The sequence below is a fragment of the Pristiophorus japonicus genome, chromosome 3, assembly GCF_044704955.1.
Source record: "Pristiophorus japonicus isolate sPriJap1 chromosome 3, sPriJap1.hap1, whole genome shotgun sequence".
NCBI classification, from domain to species: domain Eukaryota; kingdom Metazoa; phylum Chordata; class Chondrichthyes; family Pristiophoridae; genus Pristiophorus; species Pristiophorus japonicus.
Window position 1 is genome coordinate 16635049 of NC_091979.1, and position 22676 is coordinate 16657724.

The 22676-nt window shown below is 47.8% G+C and overlaps 1 protein-coding gene across 4 annotated transcripts in view; it reads left to right on the forward strand.

Moving 5' to 3' along the window:
- Positions 1–22676, forward strand: part of nhej1 (nonhomologous end-joining factor 1) — a 436801-nt gene that overhangs the window by 68458 nt on the left and 345667 nt on the right. For all 4 annotated transcript variants that reach the window (XM_070875232.1, XM_070875233.1, XM_070875231.1 and 1 more), the window contains one exon: positions 19159–19217. In XM_070875232.1, the coding sequence (XP_070731333.1) occupies positions 19159–19217 (59 nt within the window). The remainder of the gene's footprint in view (positions 1–19158; positions 19218–22676) is intronic.

Sequence of the window (22676 nt, forward strand, 5' to 3'; positions counted from 1 at the left end):
GTGCCGTGGGATCTTTTACGTCCAGCTGAGAGAGCAGACGGGGCCTCGGTTTAGATCTTGTTGAATGGCGGAGAGACTCAAGGGGCTAGAAGGCCTACTCCTGTTCCTAATTCTTATGTTCTTATGTTTAGAAGGCGACACCTCTGATAATGCAGTGCTCCCTCAGCACTGCACTGGCAGTGTGAGCCTAGATTTTGTTCTCGAGTCCCTGGCGTGGAACTTGGACCAATTGCCTTTTGGCTGAAAAGCAAGACTGATATGGTACGGTAGCATAGTGGTAATATTACTGGACTAGTAATCCAGAGGCCAGAACTAATGATCCGGAGATGTAAGTACACATCCCACCACGGCAGCTGGGGAATTTAAATTCAGTTAAATAAATCTGGAATAAAAAGCTCTCTCTCTCTCTCTTAGGCAGTCCCCCGGAGTCGAGGATGACTTGCTTCCTCACTAATATGAGTTCTAAGGTGACTGATGAGACCAAGCGAAGGTTCTGATGTTCCAGGATCCAAACTTCATTTTAAAGGGTGGAAGGTGCCTGTGTGTGAATTCTTTTAACGTGGGGTGGCTGTTACACACCAGCTACCACACGAACTTGACAGAGCCAGGTCTTGGTCCAGTGGCAAGGGGATCCCAGGCGATTGGCGGGTGACCATGAAACCACCAGATTGTCAAAAAACCCATCTGGTTCACTAATATCCGTCAGGGAAGGGAATCTGCCGTCCTTACCCGATCTGGCCGATATGTGACTGCAGACCCACAGCGATATGGTTGAATTTAAGTGCCCTCTGAAATGGTCGAGCGAACTACTCAGTTATACCAAACCGCTACAAAGAAGTATAACAGCGCTGTGGGAGCGCCTTCACCATTTGGACTGCAGCGGTTCAAGAAGGCGGCTCACCACCACCTTCTCAAGGGGCAATTAGGGATGGGCAATAAATGCCGGCCTTGCGGAGGGTGCTAGGTGCGGGTTCGGCCAGGAGAGCATTGAGATAGTCAAGTCTAGAGGTAACAAAGGCAGATGGGCCGTCGGTTTAATATCTCATCAAAAAGAGGGCACCTTCATTGATACAGTACACACTTAATACTGAAGGGTCACTCGAGATTATGTGCGCCAGTCTGAGAGTGGGGCTTGAACCCTTGGCCTTCTGACTCCAGAGACCAGAATCATAGAAAGGTACCACACGGAAGGAAGCCATTCGGCCCATCGTATCCGTGCCGGCCGACAAAGAGCTATCCAGCCTAATCCCACTTTCCAGCTCTTGGTCTGTAGCCCTGTAGGTTACGGCACTTCAAGTGCACATCCAAGTACTTTTTAAATGTGGTGAGGCTTTCTGCCTCTACCACCCTTTCAGGCAGTGAGTTCCAGACTCCCACACCCCTCTGGGTGAAGAAATATCCCCTCAAATCTCCTCTAAACCACCTATCAATTACTTTAAATCTATGCCCCCTGGTTGTTGACCCCTCTGCTAAGGGGAAAAAGTCCTTCCTATCCACACTATCCAGACCCCTCATAATTTTATACACCTCAATCAGGTCTCCCCTCAGCCTCCTCTATTCCAAAGAAAACAAACCCAGCATCTCCAATCTTTCCTTGTAGCTGAAATACTCCAGTCCCACAACATCCTCATAAATCTCCTCTGAGCCAAGCTGGCACTCCAGTGGACTCTTTAAACTTACGCCATCACAGATATATGGAATATAACGTGGAGAAACCTTGGTAGGAAAAATAGAAAGTCAGGATATTTTTTGGGAGACTGGGAAACGTTGGTATTCAGAGGGACCTGGGTGTCCTTACACATGAATCATTAAGTTAACACGCAGGTACAGCAAGCAATCAGGAAAGCAAGTGGCATGTTGGCCTTTATTACAAAAGGATTGGAATATAGGAGTAAAGAACTCCTACTGCAATTATATCATCATCATAGGTAGTCCCTCGTATAGAGGATGAATTGCTTCCACGCCAAAAAGGGGTGAGTTCACAGGTGTTTCGATGAAGGTCCTAATATTCCAGGTCCTGAACTACATGTTGTGCGTGGATTTTTTTAACGTGTGGTGGCCGTTGCACACCAGCCACCACACGGGCTTGACAGAGCTAGGATTGACCAAGACAACTGGAGATCAGCTCTGCTGTACAGACCTAGTGCGCACACATATTGCAGTGTGGGCTGGCCCGTGCTGCCCCTGGGCCCTCGCCTCTTCTGGGCTTCGAATTCACGCCTCTCATATGAGCATAAGAAATAGGAGCAGGAGTAGACCATTATTATATAGGGCCCTGGAGAGACCACACCTGGAGTATTGTGTACAGTTTTGGTCTCCTTACCTAAGGAAGGATATACTTGCATTATCAGGAGTGCAACGAAGGTTCACCAGACTGATTCCTGGGATGGGGGTATTGTCCTATGAGGAGAGATTGAGTAGACTAGGCCTATATTCCCTAAGAGTTTAGAAGAATGAGAGATGATCTCATTGAAACATACAACATTCTTAAGGGGTTTGACAGGGTAGATGCTGGGAGGATGTTAACCCTGGCTGGGGAGTCTAGAATCAGGGGTCACAGTCTCAGAATATGAGGTCGTCTATTTAGGACTGAGATGAGGAGGAACTTCTTCACTCAGAGGGTGGTGAATCTTTTGAATTCTCTACCCCAGAGGGCTGTGGGGGCTCAGTCTTTGAGTCTATATTCAAGGCGGAGATCAATATATTTTTGGATACTAAAGGAATCAGTGGTAGTGGGGATAGTGCAGGCAAGTGGAATTGAGGTCGAAGTTCTGCCAGGATCTTATGGAATAGCGGAGCTGGCTTGAGGGACTGAACAACCTACTCCTGCTCCTATTTCGTTAGTGGATTCCTTAAACTTACTCTATCCCAGATACTGTTGCTGTTGCCAAAGCCTCTCCAATATCCTCCTACCATGCAGAATAGAACATTTCGGGGTTTTCTCCCTGGGTTGGGCAGAGTTAGGTGCCAGGGCAGCAGCAGAGGTGGTCCAATTGGCCTTGGTGGGCCACGGAGGGGTCAACAGTTGGCTCCTGGTTGCCATCGTGTGGCCTCTGCCAGCTGAGAATGAGATAGCTTTGATTCCTCTACCCTGGCCTTTCTACACCCATGATGAAACGGCATGCTGATACTCGCTGCTTAGTCTCCTACATGTGTGGCTCAGTGGTTATCACTCTGCCCTCTGGGACAGAAGGTCATGGGTTCAAGTCCCGAGACTTGTGCCCGTAAACCAGGCAGACGTTCCAATTGCCAGTGCTGAGGGAGCCGAGGCCCCGTCTGCTCTCTCAGGTTGGTGTAAAAGATCCCACGGCACTATTTCCAAGAAGAGCAGGGGAGTTATCCCCGGTGTTCTGGGCCAATATTTATCCTTCAACCAACATCACTGAAACAGATTATCTGGTCATTATCACATTGCTGTTTGTGGGAGCTTGCTGTGCACAAATTGGCTGCCGGGTTTCCTACGTTACAACAGTGACTACACTCCAAAAGTACTTCATTGGCTCTGAAGCACTTTGGGACGCCCTGAGGTTGTGAAAGGCGCTATATAAATGGAAGTCTTTCTTTTCTTAAATGTTTATGGCAATCATCTTTAATGTGTCAAAGCAGAATCTTTTATTAATTGCTGTGTTGCGGGAATGAAACTTTTTTTTTAACTTTTTGGGGTGGGGGTGTTTAGGGGGCAAACTTAAACTGCTTTCATCCTAAATTTATTGGGCTGAATTTTCGGCTTTGATGTTTTTGCTGCGATAATGGCGGCGGGGTGGGAAAGTTAGCGGCCGGGAATAGTTTGCGCCTCAGTCGGTAAGTTTGGGCACCTGGGCCCTGCGTCAGGGGGCACAGCGCTAAGGGAGGCGTTGTACACCTCTCGTGGCGCCAGGATGTGAAACTCCCGAGCTAAAGAGCCTGGCCGGGAACGCTCCGAGAGACATTCCCAACACATTGCCCACACCACCGCAACACAAATCGCTAAAAAAAATTAAAAGAATAAACAATCCCACTTATCATTAGTCACCACTTCACCGGCGGGATGGTTAGACCGCCCCGATTTTCGGGGCGCACTTCCGGGCAGACGGGCCGGGCAGGAGCTCAAACTCGTGCCGGTGTCGCAACCAGGGGGCGTTGCACACCGGGCGCAGCTCTTCCGGGCAGTGCTGCTCCGCGCCGCCGCTAAACCCGACCCGAGGATCGCCGCGGGGTGCTGGAGGCTGACCATTTGCCCAGAAGACCTCACCGCTGCCACTGCTGCTGCTCCAGGGCGATAAACAGAGCGCTGAAGACCAGAAAATCCAGCTCATATAAGAACATAAGAATTAGGAACAGGAGTAGGCCTCAAACTCCTACGCACGCACCATAGAAACGGGGTGTGGGGGAAAAGAGTGTAGAACAAGACATCACCAACAGCTACATCACAGAATCCCCTGTGGAATGGTACTGGTCTGGAGCAGGACTTGGCCATTCTGCTCTTTGACACTGCTCCGCCATTCAATAAGATCATGGCTGATCTTCTACTTTAACTCTACTTTTCCGCCGTATCCCCTTATTCCCTGATTCCCTTGGCATCCAAAAATCTATTGATCTGTCTTGAATATACTCAACGACTGAGCATCCACACCGCTCTGGGGTAGAAAATTCCAAAGATTAACAACCCTCAGTGAAGAAATTCCTCCTCATTTCTATCCTAAATGGCCGATCTCTCATTCTGAGATTTTGCCCCATGGTTCTAGTTTCTCCAGCCAGGGAAAATATCCTCCCTGCATCTACCCTTTCAAGCCTTGGTAATGATTGTGTATGTTTCAATGAGATTACCTCCCATTCTTCTAAACTAGAGAGTATAGGCCTCGTCTGCTCAATCTCTCCTCATAGGACAGTGCCCCCATCCCAGGAATCAGACTAGTGAACCTTCGTTGCCCGATTGCTGTTATGATGCTGGTGATAGTGTCTTCAGGAAACAGATCCTTATCCCGCTTATCCCTTTAATAGAAGTGAACCGTATATTAGGGTCGATTGTGCCAACTAAGAGCAGCTCAATTTATGGGCCAAATCTTGCTGGAACGGGACATCTCACGGCATGCTCCGTTAGTGAAACATTTTCCAGCAGACTTCAGCTCAGATATCGGGCCAGAAATTGCAGTCAGGAGCTTCCCGCGCAGCGTCGAGAATCCGGAGTTCCGGAATCCGGACTCCGGACCAATCGGTGGCAGGGTCGTCCGGAATCCATAAAATGTTCCGGAATCCGGACCCGACGACCCTGCCGACCTCTGGGCCTCGCCGCCGTTCGTCTCGTCTTGCCGCCCGAATACCTCATCGGTGGGGCCCGGCCTCCCGACAACCTCCTTGGCGGGGCCGGACGGCTCGAACAGTTCTTCGGCGGGAATTCTCCCCCCCCCCCCACCAACCTTTTCTGACGTTCTGAAATCCGGTAACACCCGAACCTGGGGCTCGGGTGTTTCCGGATTCGTGACGTCAGAATTCAAATCCAGAAAAGCCCGGAATCCGGAACGGCCTCGGTCCTGAGGGTTCCGGACTTTAGGCGCGGCACCTGTACCAGGTGGTCCCGGAGGAACGGACACTTCCGCTCTGAGGCCCAGCTGTGTAGCCCAGCACAGGGGCCTGGCAGAGAAGATGTTTCCCCTCAAGGGGGAATCGAGAACTAGGGGGCGTCATTTCAGAATAAGGGGTCGCCCATTTAAAACGGAAATGAAGAGGAATTTCTTCTCTGAGGGTTGTGAATCTTTAGCATCCCAGGAGCATATGGGCATCCTGGGATCACGTGGGCCTGGACCACCAATGAACATGGAGTGTTCTCATTGATAGTAATGGTGAGTTGCATTTCCAGGATCAATGAGAATACCCCCAAAACACAGAAACATAATACATAAATAAAAAAAATGACCTCACATATTGAAAATTAATTGAAATTGAATTAAATTAAATGTTTCAGAAATGTTTTTTTTAAATTCTTTTAATATGTTTTAATAAGCTTTAAAAATAAACTTCCCTTAATGGACAGGGTTTATCATTTAAAAATTAGTGATAACATTTAATTTTTCTATCCTTCAAAACTCTCACACTGGTAAAAGTAGACCTTTAGGTCTGCTTTTACCAGGCGTAAGAGTTTGAAGGACATTCGCTGGGCAAGAGTTGGGCAAATAGCGCAAATCTCTGCCCGCAAAGGCCCTTCTCCTGGGGAGGCACGCGCTACATTTTGACAGATCGCAAGTGCCGGGTTCAGGCGCATGGGACCTAAACCCATAACTTGCGGGGCCACTTCGAGCGCGTGCGCACATTGTACGCACCTGGAGAGGCCGCAATTTGCGGCGTAACTTGCTTAAGCGCGAGCTGATAACGGCGCGGGCGAGAGAGCGACGTGTCATCTTTGGGACCTCGGTGAACAACAGGACCGATAGTCTGTCTCTCCTGATCCAAATGAGATTCAAGGAAAGAAAAAGAGGAATGACGGAGAAGGAAATAAGGTGAATTAGCGTAAAATCAAATACAGAAAGAGAAATAAAGAGAGGGAAAGAAAGATTAGATTAAGAGAGAAAATGTGAGGTCATGCACTTTGGCAGAAAAAAATCAAAGAGCAAGTTATTATTTAAATGGAGAAAGATTGCAAAGTGCTGCAGTACATCGGGACCTGGGGGTATTTGTGCATGAAACACAAAAGGTTAGTATGCAGGTACAGCAAGTGATCAGGAAGGCCAATGGTATCTTGGCCTTTATTGCAAAGGGGATGGAGTATAAAAGCAGGGCTACAGCTATATAAGGTATTGGTGAGGCCACACCTGGAATACTGCGTGCAGTTTTGGTTTCCATATTTACGAAAGGATATACTTGCGTTGGAGGCAGTTCAGAGAAGGTTCACTAGGTTGATTCCGGGGATGAGGGGGTTGACTTATGAGTAAAGGTTGAGTAGGTTGGTCCTCTACTCTCATTGGAATTCAGAAGAATGAGAAGTGATCTTATCGAAACGTATAAGACTATGAGGGGGCATGACAAGGTGGATGCAGAGAGGATGGTTCCACTGATGGGGGAGACTAGAACTAGAGGGCATGATCTTAGAATAAGGGGCTGCCCATTTAAAACAGAGATGAGGAGAAGTTTCTTCTCTCAGAGGGTTGTAAATCCTTTAGCTGCCGAAGCCCAAAGTTCTGGAATTCTCGTTCTCTCTTGTTCTCCCTCATTCTCTCTCTCTCTCTCGCTCTCCACCTTTAAGATGCTCCTTAAAACTTACCCCCTGGACCAAGCTTTTGGTCACCTGTCCTAATACAGGTTGTATCCCTCTAATCCGGGACTCTCATCAGGAAACACCCGTGGTTCGGTATTAGTCAGGCCTGTGGGAGAGGAGCGTTTATTTTTTTTGAAATTTCGATCGGCTGCAATGGCTGATTCAGTGTGTTCGGCAATGAGCTGGGAGCGTCAGTCAGCCAGTGAGTGCGTGCGCGGGTGCTGAGGGAAACGTCCACAGGCTGCCGTGGCACGCACTCACACATACAGGAGCCCGGGCGTTGTCCACTAGTACCGGTAAGCGAGACCTAGCGTGGTTCGGGAAATTCTCTGTTCCGGCACCGGTCAGGTCCAGAGGATGCTGGACTGGAGAGGTACAACTGTATCTAGTCTGAGAATAAGGGCCCGCCCATTTAAAACACAGATGAGGAGAAATTTCTTCTCAGGGTTGTAAATCTGTGGAAATCTCTGCCCCAGAGAGCTGTGGAGAGACTGAGTCAATGAATATATTTAAGGCGGAGATGGACAGATTTTTGAGCGATAAGGGAATAAAGGGTTATGGGGAAGTGGAGCTGAATCCATGATCAGATCAGCCATGATCTTATTGAATGGCGGAGCAGGCTCGAGAGGCCAAATGGCCGACTCGTGTTGCTATTTCTTATGTTCTTATCTCCTTATGTGGCTCAGTGTCAAATATTGTTTGATGATCGATTTACTATGTTAATGGTGCTCTCTGAATGCAAGCTGTTGCTGTTGTTATGTACTGAGACCTCTTTGAGTGGGCATTCACCACCCTCATAACCCACATGTAACAGTGCCTCTGTGGTTATAGACTGGACCAAGTATTCCTGGCACTTGATGACTCAGTCTTCACATATCAGCGGTTTAGCCAAGTCTTCAAGCAATGTTTTTTTAATTGAATTTTCTGAAGACATAACACAAAGCTGACTAAACCCAGCAAGTGCCGCAACCCAAGGATTATGCCACTTATTCACCAGGACTGAGCTGCACTAAATGGCAAACTTTTATACTTCTCAGAAATTTAATAGAGCGGTTCAAAATTATATAAGAACAAAAGAAATAGGAGCAGGAGTAGGCCATTTGGCCCCTCGAGCCTGCTCCACCATTCAATAAGATCATGGCTGATCTGATCTTGGCCTCAACTCCACTTCCCTGCCCGCTCCCCATAACCCTTGACTCCCTTATTGTTAAAAAAAAATCTGTCTACCTCCACCTTGAATATATTCAATGACCCAGCCTCCACAGCTCTCTGGGGTAGAGAATTCCAATGAGCCACGGCCCTCTGAGAGAAGAAATTCCCCCTAATTTCCATTTTAAATGGGTGACCCCTTATTCTGAAACTATGCCCCCTAGTTCTAGATTCTCCCACGAGGGGAAACATCCTCTCTGCATCGACCCTGTCAAGCCTCCTCAGAACCTTATACGTTTCAATAAGATCACCTCTCATTCTTCTAAATTTCAATGAGTCTCACCAATACCCTGTATAGTTGTAGCAGGACTTCTGCTTTTATACTCTATCCCCCTTGCAATAAAGGCCAACAATTCCATTTGCCTTCCTGATTACTTGCTGTAGCTGCATGCTAACTTTTTGTGTTTCATACACAATGATCCCCCGATCCCTCTGTACCTCAGCATTTTGTAATCTCTCCCCATTTAAATAATACTTTAAAAAAAAAATTCCGACCACAGTGGATAACCTCACACTTTCCCACATTATACTCCACCTGCCAAATTTTTTGCCCACTCACTTAGACTGTCTATATCCTTTTACAGTTTCTTTGCGTCCTCCTCACAACTTGCATTCCCACCTCTCTTTGTTATTAATTACAAACTGTTTCTGATGAGAGTAAACAAGGAGAAACCGTTTCCATTGTCGGTAACCAGAGAAGACACAGATTTAAGATAATTGGCAGAAGAGCCAGAGGTGAAAAAGAAGATTTTTTTTTGACACAGCGAGTTGTTGTGATCTGGAAGGTTCTGCCTCAAAGGGCGGTGGAAGCAGATTCAAGAGTAACTTTGAAAATGGAACTCAATAAATCGTTGAAAGAGAAAATTTGCAGGACTATGGGGAAAGAGCAGGGGGAGTGGGACTAATTGGATCTCTCCTTCAAAGACCTGACACAGGAAAATTAGTGATTTGTCTTTTCATCTCTTTAATTCGATAAGTTGACAATAACTAATAACCCATCACCCCTGTGCTCGCATTGACCGACACTGGCTCCCAGTCTGCCAATGCCTCAATTTTAAAATCCTTGTTTTCAAATCCCTCCCTATCTCTGTAACCTCCTCCAGCCCTACAACCCGCTGAGATCTTTGCGTTCCTCCACTTCTGGCCTCCTACACACCCCCAATTTTAATCGCTCCACCATTGGCGGCCGTGCCTTCAGCTGCCTGGGCCCCAAGCTCTGGAATTCCCTCCCTAAACCTCTCCGCCTCTCTACCTCTCTTTCCTCCTTTAAGACGCTCCTTAAAACCTACCTCATTGACCAAGTCCTGCCCTACTATCTCCTTATGTGGCTTGGTGTCAAATTTTGTTCGATAATAGCTCCCGTGAAACGCCTTGGGATGTTTTACAATGTTAACGGTGCTATATACATACACATTGCTGTAAAATGTAGGACAGATTGTTCCGGAAGGGTCGATACAGTTTCATGAAGTAAAGTTCCTAAAAAGGAGGGAAATCTCTTTGCCACTAACCCGCCTTTTTAAAAAAAATAATAATATATCAAACCGTTACAGTTCTGATTAGGCTTCTCATCCCTTTATTTGTTTATCCTGCCTTTCTGTTGGTTTTAAATCCACGTCTGTATTTATGTTTAAATGCCGAGTGGTTTTTTCTCATCATCGAGGTTCTTTGTTCAGCTTGACGTGAGGCGAGCTGGAGAGTGCTCCCATTTGGGAAAAAAAAACGGACTCGTGACCTCAGTAAGTTTGTGACTGGATTGCGATCAAACTGGCTTTGTCTCACCGGACATCGGCTTAGTCTAGAAAATGAGCCTGGTGGGAACTTTCTCTCCGCTGTGAGACAGTAAAGGTTGGTGCACACCAGGGAATATTGCTTGTTGGTTCTCTCTGCTTCCCCCCCCCCCCCCCCCTTTGTCTCTCCTCCCCTCAAAGTGCTAACTCCTTGCCGGGGTATGGTTTAGAACATAAGAAATAGAAGCAGGAGTAGGCCATACGGCCCCTCAAGCCTGCTCCACCATTTAATACGATCATGGTTGATCCGATCATGTACTCTGGTCCAATTCCCTGCCTAGTCCCCATAATCCCTTAGTCCCTTATCGTTTAAGAAACTGGCTATCTCTGTCTTAAATTTATTCTTTGTCCCAGCTTCCACAGCTCTCTGAGGCAGCGAATTTCACAGATTCACAACCCTCTGAGAGAAGAAATTCCTCCTCATCTCAGTTTTAAATGGGCGGTCCCTTATTCTAAGATTATGCCCTCTAGTTCTAGTCTCCCCCATCAGTGGAAGCATCCACCTTGACAAGCCCCCTCATAATCTTATGCGTTTCGATAAGATCACCTCTCATTCTTCTGAATTCCAATGAGTAGAGGCCCAACCTTCTCAACCTTTCCTCATAAGTCAACCCCCTCATCTCTGGAATCAATCTCGTGAACCTTCTCGGAACTGCCTCCAACGCAAGTATATCCTTTCGTAAATATGGAACCCAAAACTGCACGCAGTATTCCAGGTGTGGCCTCATCAATACCTTATATAGCTGTAGCAAGACTTCCCTGCTTTTATACTCCATCCCCTTTGCAATAAAGGCCTGTGGTCTAACTGACATTATATCCCACTTCCGTCATGTTCCCCCATGGTCACCATATTGAACAGGAAAAGAAATGAAGAACTTGGGCTGGATTTTCGGGGCGGTAATGGTGGTGGGGCGGGAAAGTTAGCACCCGGGAACAGTTTGTGCCTCAGTAGGTAGGTTTGGGCAGCTGGGTCCTGAGCCAGGGGGCACAGCGCTAATGGACACGTTGTACACCTCTCTTGGGCACTAGCTGGGGAAACTCCCAGGCCGGGCGCGCTCCGAGAGGCGCCTGGAGGTGGGGGGGGGAGGGGGCGAAAAATCCATCAAACATTCCCAAAACGTTGCCCATGCCACCACAACATAAATCGCAAAAAAAGTGGAAAGAAAAAAAGAATCATACTTACCTTAGGAGTCCATTACTTACTTCCCCGCTGTCGGTATCGTTGCACCGCCCGGATTTCCCAGGCGGTCGCTGCGGGGCGGACGGGTCGGACAAGAGTCAAAACTCGCGCCGGTGTCGCAACCAGGGGGCGTTGCACACACCGGGCGCAGCTCTTCCGGGCGGTGCTGCTCAGCACCGCCGCTAAACCGGACTAGAGGATCGCCGCGGGGCGCTGGAGGCTGACCGCCCGGCCAGAACACCTCACCATCGCCATTGCCGCCGCTCCGGGGCGAAAAACGGAGCGGAGAGGAGCCAAAAATCTACCGCCTTGTGTTTATATAGCGCCTTTCACAACCTCAGGACACCACAGAGCGCTTCACAGCCAATTAAGCACTTTTTGAAGTGTACTCACTGTTGTAATGTAGGAAATGCGGCAGCTAATTTGCGCACAGCAAGGTCCCATAACCAGCAATGTGATAATGACGAGATAATCTGGCTTTTGAGGGATAAATATTGGCACAGGACATCGGGAGAACCTTCCTGCTCTTCTTCAAATTTTGCCATTGTGTCTTTTATGTCCACCTGATGGGGCTCGAGCCCGTATCCTTTTGACCCAGAGGCAAGAGTGCTACCAGCTGAGCCACAGCTGTGTTAATGTAGATCAGCGAGAACAAAGGGAATGGGCGAGAGGGACTTGATGTGAGATAGGATAAGGGTATCAGAGTTTAGGATGAGCTGGAGTTTATGGAGGAGGGAGACCAGCCAGGAGAAAATAGGAATAGTCAAGTTTGGAGGTGATAGAGGTCTTACTGAGGGTTACATAAGAACATAAGAAATAGGAGCAGGAATAGGCCATATAGCCCCTCGAGCCTGCGCCGCCATTTAATACGATCATGGCTGATCCGATCATGGACTCAGGTCCACTTCCCTGCCCGCTCCCCATAATCCCTTAATCCCTTATCGGTTAAGAAAATGTCTATCTCTGTCATAACTTTATTCAGTGTCCCAGCTTCCACAGCTCTCTGAGGCAGCGAATTCCACAGATTTACAACCCTCTTGAGAGAAGAAATTCCTCCTCATCTCAGTTTTAAATGGGCGGCCCCTTATTCTAAGATCATGCCCTCTAGTTCTAGTCTCCCCCATCAGTGGAAACATCCTCTCTGCGTCCACCTTGTCGTGCTCCCTCATAATCTTATATGTTTCGATAAGATCACCTCTCATTCTTCTGAATTCCAACAATTACAGCAGTGGATGGCCTGCGGCTGGGGCGTTGGCGGGCGATGCTATGAAGGTGGAAGTCCGTGCAGTTGGTGATCTGCTCCCGTTCCTGACCTGATTCACGCCCGCTGCTCCGTAAGCACTAGACCTTTCCGTAGAGGGATTCTACGTGGCAGGATGCCACCAGCTCCCACATCCCCGAATCCACCAAGCCTGCCTGAGGAGATGCTCCTGACATCTTGGGAAGATAGGAACAAGAGAAGGCCATTTAGCCCCTTGAGCCTGTTCAATGAGATCCTCATCTAACTCCATGTTCCCGCCTTTACCCCGTATCCGGTAATACCCTTTGGTTAACAAAATATATCAATCTAAGACTTAAAATTAACAATTGGCCCAGTATCTACCGCCCTTGTGTGTCAAGTCTCTAGACTTGACTATTCCAACGCACCGCTGGCTGGCCTCCCACATTCTACCCTACATAAACTAGAGGTGATCCAAAACTCGACAGCCCGTGTCCTAACTCGCACCAAGTCCTGCTTACCCATCACCACCTGTGCTCGCTGACCTACATTGGCTTCCGATTAAGCAACACCACAGTTTCAAAATTTTCCTCCTTATTTTCAAATCCCTCCATGACCTTGCCCCTCCCTATCTCTGGAATCTCTTCCAGCCCCACAACCTCCCGATATGTCTGTGCTCCTCTAATTCTGCCCTCCTGAGCATCCCGGATTATAATCGCTCAATCATTGGTGGCCGTGCCTCCTGTTGTCTGGGCCCCAAGCTCTGGAATTCCCTGCCTAAACCTCTCCACCTCTCTCCCTTTCCTCCTTCAAGACGCTCCTTAAAACCTACCTCTTCGACCAAGCTTTTGGTCACCTGCGCTGATTTATACTTATGTGGCTCGGTGTCAAATTTTTATCGCATAGTACTCCATTTCACTACGTTAAAGGCGCTATATAAATACAAGTTGTTGTTGTAGAAATGTGTCCTAACTTCACTTCTGGGCTATGTCCCCCAATCCCAGATTCTCCAACCAGGGGAAATAGTTTTTCTCCATCTTATGTGTGCGTCATAAAATAAAACTGCAACCAATTATATCTCAGACATGGGTCATGCCAGCTTTATATAGCTCTCCGATCTCAAACTTGTTGTATCACACAATGTCTTTCATAAAACGCGTATACTTTAATGGTGAAGCAATACGACAATAACAGTTTGCATTGATGTAGCGCCTTTAATGTAGCATAATGTCCCAAAGCGTTTTCACAGAAGCCTAATCGAAGAAAAATGTGTGATGAGCAAAAGTACGAGATATTAGGAGGGGCATCAAAAAGCTTGGTCAAAGAGGTGGGTTTAAAGGAGGGTCTTAAAGGAGGAGAACGCAGCGAGGAGATTTACATAGAAAATAGGTGCAGGAGCAGGCCATTCGGCCCTTCGATCCTGCACCACCATTCAATAAGATCATGGCTGATCATTCACCTCAGTACCCCATTCCTGCTTTCTTTCCATACCCCTTGATCCCTTTGGCCGTAACGGCCACATCTAACTCCCTTTTGAATATATCGAACAAACTGGCATCAGCAACTCTCTGCGGTAGAGAATTCCACAGGTTCCCAATTCTCTGAGCGAAGAAGTTTTTCCTCATCTCGGCCCTAAATGGCTTACCCCTTATCCTTAGACTGTGACCCCTGATTCTGGACTTCCCCAACATCGGGAACATTCTTCCTGCATCTAACCTATCCAGACCCGACAGAATTTTATATGTTTTTATGCGATCCCCTCTCATTCTTCTAAACTGCAGTGAATACAGGCCCAGGGACACAATTCAACAGGGTGGAGTCGAGACAGCTGAAGGCACGGTTGACACTGGTGGGCCAGGGACGGGAGGGATGCACAAGAGGCCAAAGTTGGAGGAATGCAGAGAACACGGAGGGCTGTACAGGCTGGAGGAGGTCACCGAGATGGGGAGGAGGGCGAGGCCGTGGAGGAATGTGAAAACACTAAATTGAGAATTTTTAAATCGAGGCGTTTAGGGGACTGGGAGCCAACTTAAGTCGGCGAGCAGAAGCGTACTGGGTGAGCGTGACTTGGTGCGGGGTAGGATATGTGGCCCTTACGGCTAAAAGGATCAAGGGGTATGGAGAGAAAGCAGGAATGGGGTACTGAAGTTGCATAATCAGCCATGATCATATTGAATGGTGGTGCAGGCTCGAAGGGCCGAATGGCCTACTCCTTCACCTACTTTCTATGTTTCTATGGGCAGCAGCGTTTTGGATGAGTGACTCGACACTGCCACAAATCAATAGGGAGATTCACAGATCATATACAGTGGAATTTCCATTCTCGGCACTAGTGGAGGGACTCCCGCCCCACCCCCCGAGTGGATAATGCACAATATAAGATGATCTTGAACTAATGACAAAGGCGGCTACAGTAACCAATAACAGGACACGTTAGGTAGTTTTAACATTGCGCACATTCTACTGAAATTCTGGCGGATAACTGCAGGCAGAACAATAGAGGTTCCGTTGCAAACAGGGATCAGCGGTATTGCCTACGGACTATGTAGATTTCGGCACAGTGGAGCTAGTAGAATTGGGGCGACTGGGAATTTTTTTCATGTATCGATGCCAGTTACTGGAATTAGTCCGCTCGCAGGAAGAGCCCACTGTTCGCGAGAATGTGTCATCGATTTATTAGCCGTGCGCGTAGTCTCCCTGTTGTGCCAACTTCCTGTAACATATTACCGTCAACAGCCCTAATGTCATGAAACTGTATCCTCCAACTCACCGTGAGTAATGCAATGGGAGGTGTGTGCACGTGTATGTGTCCGTCGGTATGTGGCTTTGTGAGTGTGCATGTGCGTGTCTTTGTGTGTCTGTGGTATGTGTGTGTGCACGAATGAATGTGAGCGTGTGTGTGTGTGTGTGTGTGGCTGAGGGTGTTGTGTGCGCACATGTCTGTGCATGTGTGACTGAGCCTGTGCGTCTGTGGCGTGTATGTGTATACATGACAGAATGAGCACGTGTGTGCGTATGTCTGCATGTGTGACTGTTTGTGTGTGTGGGTGACTGAAGGTGAGCACGCATGTGCGTGGCTGTGGGTGTTGCGTGTGTGTGTATGACTGACCATTTTTGTCTGTGGGAATGTGTGTCTGAGCATGTGTGACTGTGAGCATGTGTGTCTGTGGCGTGTGTGCACGTGCGACTGAATGTGAGCGCATATGTGTGCGTGGCTGTTGGCGTTGTGTGCGTACGTATGTCTGTGTGTGAGTGTGTGTGACTGGCGAGTATGTGGGCAACTAAATGTGAGCATGTGCGTGTGTGTGTGTCTGTATGAGCATGTGTGTGTCTGTGGCCCGTGTGTGCAACTGAATGTGAGCACGTGTGTGTGTATGACTGTGTGGGCGTATGTTCTTGACGAAGCGTGCGTGGCAGCGCGTATGACTGTGCGCACGTGTGTCTGCGAGCGTGTGCGTGTAACAATCCCCCTTCTCCCCTCTCCCCAGCCGAAAACAGATGCGTTATTTTAGCATGCTCTTTCTGGATGTTTCGAATTGGATGCAGTCGATTGGAGAATCCTTCGTATTTGCAGGAAAAATATTTGTCCGAGAGCAGTCGAAGTAATATCGTTCCTTTTTAAACTATGGCGCTTTGCGTGGGATTCTGTTGATCTTTCTGTCAGTCGGATTGAATTTTATATGAAATATTTTATTCCCCAAAAAGCATGCACACAGTAAAAAAAAAAAATCCTGGGATTAGGTTTACGGGGCTTAGATGTTGTGTGTCAAATGGGCAGTGAAAATCAAAAGAACTGTGCCGAGGAGCTGTTGATGTTGGAGCTGCTGGGTGTTTACAGTGAGGGATTCTTGGTGCATGTTAGTGCAGCTTGTAGTGGTGTGTGCTGTATAATGTTGATCTTTGTGTCAATCAAGTTGAATTTTAATCAGAATATGATCCAAGAGCCACACTAGAAACCTGGGGATTAGGTTCACGGAGTCTGTGTGACTTCACTGTTTGGGTTGCAAAAAAATTAGAAAAATGGTTTTGATATTTTTTCTTTCCCTTCTTCATCATCGTTGGGCCTTTGAACCCCATTGCGGGGTTTATATAACTAGGAGTCGCTGCTGGCTGCTGTTTATGTTGTAAGAATTCCCCTTTGATGCCTCCCGTTCCTCCGAATGGTTCAGTCAGTAGATCTGCGGGAAAGTGTGGCGTTGAGCCAGGTTCGATCTCGAGTTCTTTTTTTCTCTCTCTCTCTCTCTTTCTCGAGTTGGCAGATCTCGGCGGGAGTGGCAATGGAAGGGTCGAAAATGAGCCTCGATGCCCCAGGGCTGGGAATGGGTGTGGTGGGGGTAGGGGCCGGGGGTGGCAGGGGGGGGGGGGGGATGCAGTGGGAACTAGCCACGATCCCTGCTCTCCAGTGACTCCAGCTGGGAAGTAAGCCATGTGGCACCTTTCACGGCATCAGCCAATTTAGAAATGTGGTCACTGTTGTAATCCAGGAAAGCGGGGCGGCCAATTTGTGCACAGCAAGTTCCCACAAACAGCAATGTGATAATGACCAGAGCATCTGAATTTTCGTGATGTTGGTTGAGGAAAGAGTGTACGGCAAACCTGTCCCACCCTCCCTTTCCCTCAACAGCTCTCTGTCCCACCTGTGACAGGAACTGTTCAGCCACCGAAGGACTCATTTTTAGAGTGGAAGCAAGTCTTCCTCGATTCCGAGAGACTGCCTGTAATTGATGAAATATTTGCCCAGGAGAACCGGAGAGATTTCCCCTGCCCTTTGATTAGTGCCATGGGATCTTTTACATCCACCTGAGAGGGCAGTACTTCATTGGCTGTAAAGCGATTTGAGATGTCCGGTAGTCGTGAAAGGCGCTATATAAATCCAAGTCTCTTTTTTTTTTCCCAGACTGGGCTTCGCTTTAACGTCTCATTTGAAAGACAACGCCTCCGACAGTGCAGCACTCCCTCAGTACTACACTGGGAGTGTCAGCTTAGATTCACTGAATATATTCAAAAGGGAGTTAGATGAAGTCCTTACTACTCGGGGGATCAAGGGGTATGGCGAGAAAGCAGGAAGGGGTACTGAAGTTTCATGTTCAGCCATGAACTCATTGAATGGCGGTGCAGGCTAGAAGGGCTGAATGGCCTGCTCCTGCACCTAGTTTCTATGTTTCTATTATATTGGATCAAGAGTTATGGGGAGCAGACAGGGAAGTGGAGCTGAGGCCAAGATCAGATCAGCCATGATCTTATTGAATGGCGGAGCAGGCTCGAGGGGCCGAATGGCCTACTCCTGCTCCTATTTCTTATGTGTTCAATTCTCTGGCGTGAGTCTTGAACCCACGACCTTCAGACTTGTTGCGAGGATGCTATCTACTGAGCTGGCACTTTCCACGTGCTTTCCAGCCACGTGTATGGATAGAGATTGAAATCAGGATTGGGCTGGGCTGGGACGGTCAGGTACCCTGCCAATGCTCCCTGTCCACGTTAGATGAGGGATAAATATTGGCCAGAATACCAGGGAGAACTGCTCTGCTTGAGGGGAATCGAGGCTCAGCGTGCCCTAAGTATGCGCAAGGGTGAGGCCGGAGTGGAGCTGGCAGACTCCAGCACAGAGCACTAATGAGCTTCCCTGCTGCTTGTCCAGCCCGGAACACTCTAGCCATTAAGACACTATTGTGAGCAGCATTATCTGGAGCCCTCGCTCTGTGGCAGCTGGGCGTCTCCAGGTCCCATCAACAAGCCAAGTCTGTTGGTTGTTCAATCCACAGCTCCCTCGAGTGGAGGGCCCAGCTGTGTATCTGCAGCATCTTCTGTATGTATCTCTTAGGATTTCGGATTACATAGGAAATACAGCACAGAAACAGGCCATTCGGCCCAACCAGTCCATGCCACCGTTTATGCTCCACTCGAGCCTCCTCCCGTCTTTCCTCATCTAAATCTATCAGCATCACCCTCTATTCCCTTCTCCCTCATATGCTTGTCTAGCCTCCCCTTAAATACATTGGTACTATTCGCTTCAAACACTCCCTGTGGCAGCGAGTTCCACACTCTCACCACTCTCTGGGTAAAGAAGGTTCTTCTGAATTCCCCATTAGATTTCTTGGGGATTATTTTATATTGATGGCCTCCAGTTATGCTCTTCCCCACAAATAGAAACAAGCTCCCTGAATCCACTCTATCAAAACCTTTCATCATTTTAAAGACCTCTATTAGGTCACCCCTCAGCCGTCTCTTTTCAAGAGAAAAGAGACCCAGCCTGTTCATCCTTTCCTGATGGGTACACCCTCGCATTTCTGGTATCGTCCTTGTAAATCTTCTCTGCACCCTCTCCAATGCCTCGATATCCTTTTCATAATATAGCGACTAGAACTGTACGCAGTACTCCGAGAGTTCGCCCCACTGGTGTTTGGCCTTGTCTGACCTGGTGTGTCGGCCTGGATATCTTTATTTATTTTGCTCCGCATGCTATCAATTAAACTACAGCAGCAGCGCAGGTTTCAAGCGATGATGTCTGATGTTATTCTCCATCTTGTGTGCCTAGATCGCTTGGAGACGGATATTTTCAACGCAGAGGAGTTTAAGGAAAGGTTTCTTGCCGAGGTAAGGGCGATTCGAATGATCTCTGACGGGAGGTGGGAGTGGGATAGTTATTCAGTCCAAGAGTCCGCCTGGGCTCCTTGTGTCACGGGCAGTGCATTCCACCAAGGTGTCGAGCACGATGTGTCACAGCAGCACAAGAATCTCGTGTCCGGACAGCTGGGATTTGCCTGGTTTGTGTTTTGTGTGATCACATACTCTCTGGAAGAAACTCATGCAGACATAAGAACATAAGTGACTATCCAACAGTGGATTGTCAAGGGGCTATGGGGGTGGAGGAACTCAACACAATCACAATCACTAAGGAGGTGGTACTCAGTAAGATAATGGAACTAAAGGCGGATAAATCCCCTGGACCCGATGGTTTGCATCCAAGGGTCTTAAGAGAAGTAGCGGCAGGGATTGTGGATGCATTGGTTGTAATTTACCAAAATTGCCTGGCTTTTGGGGAGGTCCCAGCAGATTGGAAAACTGCAAATGTAACGCCCCTATTTAAGAAAGGAGGCAGATGAAAAGCAGGAAACTATAGACCAGTTGGCCTAACGTCTGTGGTTGGGAAGATGTTGGAGTCCATTATTAAAGAAGCAGTAGCAGGACATTTGGAAAAGCAAAATTCGGTCAGGCAGAGTCAGCATGGATTTATGAAGGGCAAGTCATGTTTGACAAATTTGCTAGAATATTTTGAGGATGTAACGAACAGAGTGGATAAAGGGGAACCAGTGGATGTGGTGTATTTGGACTTCCAGAAGGCATTTGACAAGGTGCCGCATAAAAGGTTACTGCACAAGATAAAAGATCATGGGGATGGAGATAATATATTAGCATGGGTAGAGGATTGGCTAACTAACAGAAAACAGAGAGTAGGAATAAATTACAACCAATTCTCGGGTTGGCAATCAGTAACTAGTGGGGTGCCGCAGGTATCAGTGCTGAGACCCCAACTATTTACAATCTATATTAACGACTTGGAAGAAGGGACTGAGTGTAACCTAGCCAAGTTTGCCGACGATAGAAAGATGGGAGGAAAAGCAATGTGTGAGGAGGACGCACAAAATCTGCAAAAGGACATCGACAGGTTAAGTGAGTGGGCAAAAATTTGGCAGATGGAGTATAATGTTGGAAAGTGTGAGGTCATGCACTTTGGCAGAAAAAAATCAAAGAGCAAGTTACTATTTAAATGGAGAAAAATTGCAAAGTGCCGCAGTACAACGGGACCCGGGGGTCCTTGTGCATGAAACACAAAAGGTTAGTATGCAGGTACAGCAAGTGATCAGAAAGGCCAATGATATCTTGGCCTTTATTGCAAAGGGGGTGAAGTATAAAAGCAGGGAAGTCTTGCGACAGTTGTACAGGGTATTGGTGAGGCCACACCTGGAATACTGCGTACAGTTTTGGTTTCCATATTTATGAAAGGGTACACTTGCTTTGGAGGCAGTTTAGAGAAGGTTCACTAGGTTGATTCCAGAGATGAGGGGGTTGACTTATGAGGTTGGGCTTCTACTCATTGGAATTCAAAAGAAAGAGAGGTGATCTTTGTCATGTATCTTACATTATTATATATAACTGTATCCTAACATGCTATACATGACTGTAATAAGATATGACCTGTAACCACCAACATACCTTACCACCAGGGGTGCACTTGCAAGAGACAGGTATATAAGCACAGGTCTCAGGCAAGTGCAGCATTCCAAAGCTGTGAAATAAAGGTGCAGGTCCAGAGTGACCTTGACTTCACGACATGCCTCGTGTGAATCTGTACTGAGGGGACAGGACTTTACAATCTTAATCGAAATGTATGAGATTATGAGGGGGCTTGACAAGGTGGATGCAGAGAGGATGTTTCCGCTGATGGGGGAGACTAGAACTAGAGGGCCTAATCTTAGAATAAGGGGCCGCCCATTTAAAACTGAGATGAGGAGAAATTTCTTCTTTGAGGGTTGTGAATCTGTGGAATTCGCTGCCTCAGAGAGCTGTGAAAGCTGGGACATTGAATATATTTAAGACAGAAATAGAAAGTTTCTTAACCGATAAGGGAATATGGGGTTATGGGGAGCGGGCAGCGAAGTGGGCCTGAGTCCATGATCAGATCAGCCATGATCGTATTAAATGGCGGAGCAGGCTCGAGGCGCTGTATGGCCTACTCCTGCTCCTATTTCTTATGTTGTTATATGAAATAGAAGCAGGAGTAGGCCATATGGCCCCTCAAGCTTGCTCCGCCATTTAATACGATCATGGCTGATCCGATCATGCACTCAGCTCCAGTTCCCTGCCCACTCCCCGTAACCCTTTATCCCCTTATTGGTTAAGAAACTGTCTATCTCTGTCTTAAATTTATTCAATATCCCAGCTTCCACAGCTCTCTGAGGCAGCGAATTCCACAGATTTACAACCCTCTGAGAGAAGAAATTCCTCCTCATCTCAGTTTTAAATGGGCGGCCCCTTATTCTAAGATTATGCCCTCTAGTTCTAGTCTCCCCCATCAGTGGAAACATCCTCTCTGCATCCACCCTGTCAAGCCCCCTCATAATCTTATACGTTTCGATAAGATCACCTCTCATTCTTCTGAATTCCAATGAGTAGAGGCCCAACCTACTCAACCTTTCCTCATAAGTCCACCCCCTCATCCCCGGGATCAACCACGGAACCATTCATGGCCTACTTCCCTGGACCAGGATTTCATGTTTCAAAACGTTGCTGAATTATGTAGAATATTACAGCACAAAAATGGGCCATTTGGCCATTGTTTACGCTCCACACGAGCCTCCTCTCACCCCTCTTCATCTCACCCTGTCAGCATAACCTTCTATTCTTTTCTCCCCCATTTACGTACCTAGATTCCCCTTAAATGCATCAATGCTTTTCACCTCAACCACTCCCTGTGGCAGCGAGTTCCACATTCTCACCACTCTCTGGGTAAAGAAGTTTCTCCCGAACTCGCTATTGGATTTGTTAGTGACTGCCTTATATTTATTATCTCTAGATTTAGACTCTCACACAAGTGGAAACATCTTCTCTACATCTACCCTATCGAACCTTTTCATAATTTTAATGACCTCTATCAGGTCACCTCTCGGTCTTCTCCTTTCTAAAGAAAAGAGCCCCTGTCTGTTCAGTCTTTCCTGCCAGGCCAACATCCCCAGCACTGAAGCACTCACCACACTCGATCAGCTTCGCTGAGCAGGCCACATTGTTCGCATGCCAGACACGAGACTCCCAAAGCAATTGCTCTATCCGGAGCTCCTTCATGGCAAACGAGCCAAAGGTGGGCAGCGGAAACGTTACAAGGACACCCTCAAAGCCTCCTTGGTGAAGTGCGACATCACCACTGACACCTGGGGGACCCTGGCCGAAGACCGCCCGAGGTGGAGAAAGTGCATCAGGGAGGGCATTGAGCTCCTCGAATCTCAACGCCGCGAGCATGAAGAGGTCAGGCGCAGGCAGCGGAAGGGGCGTGTGGTA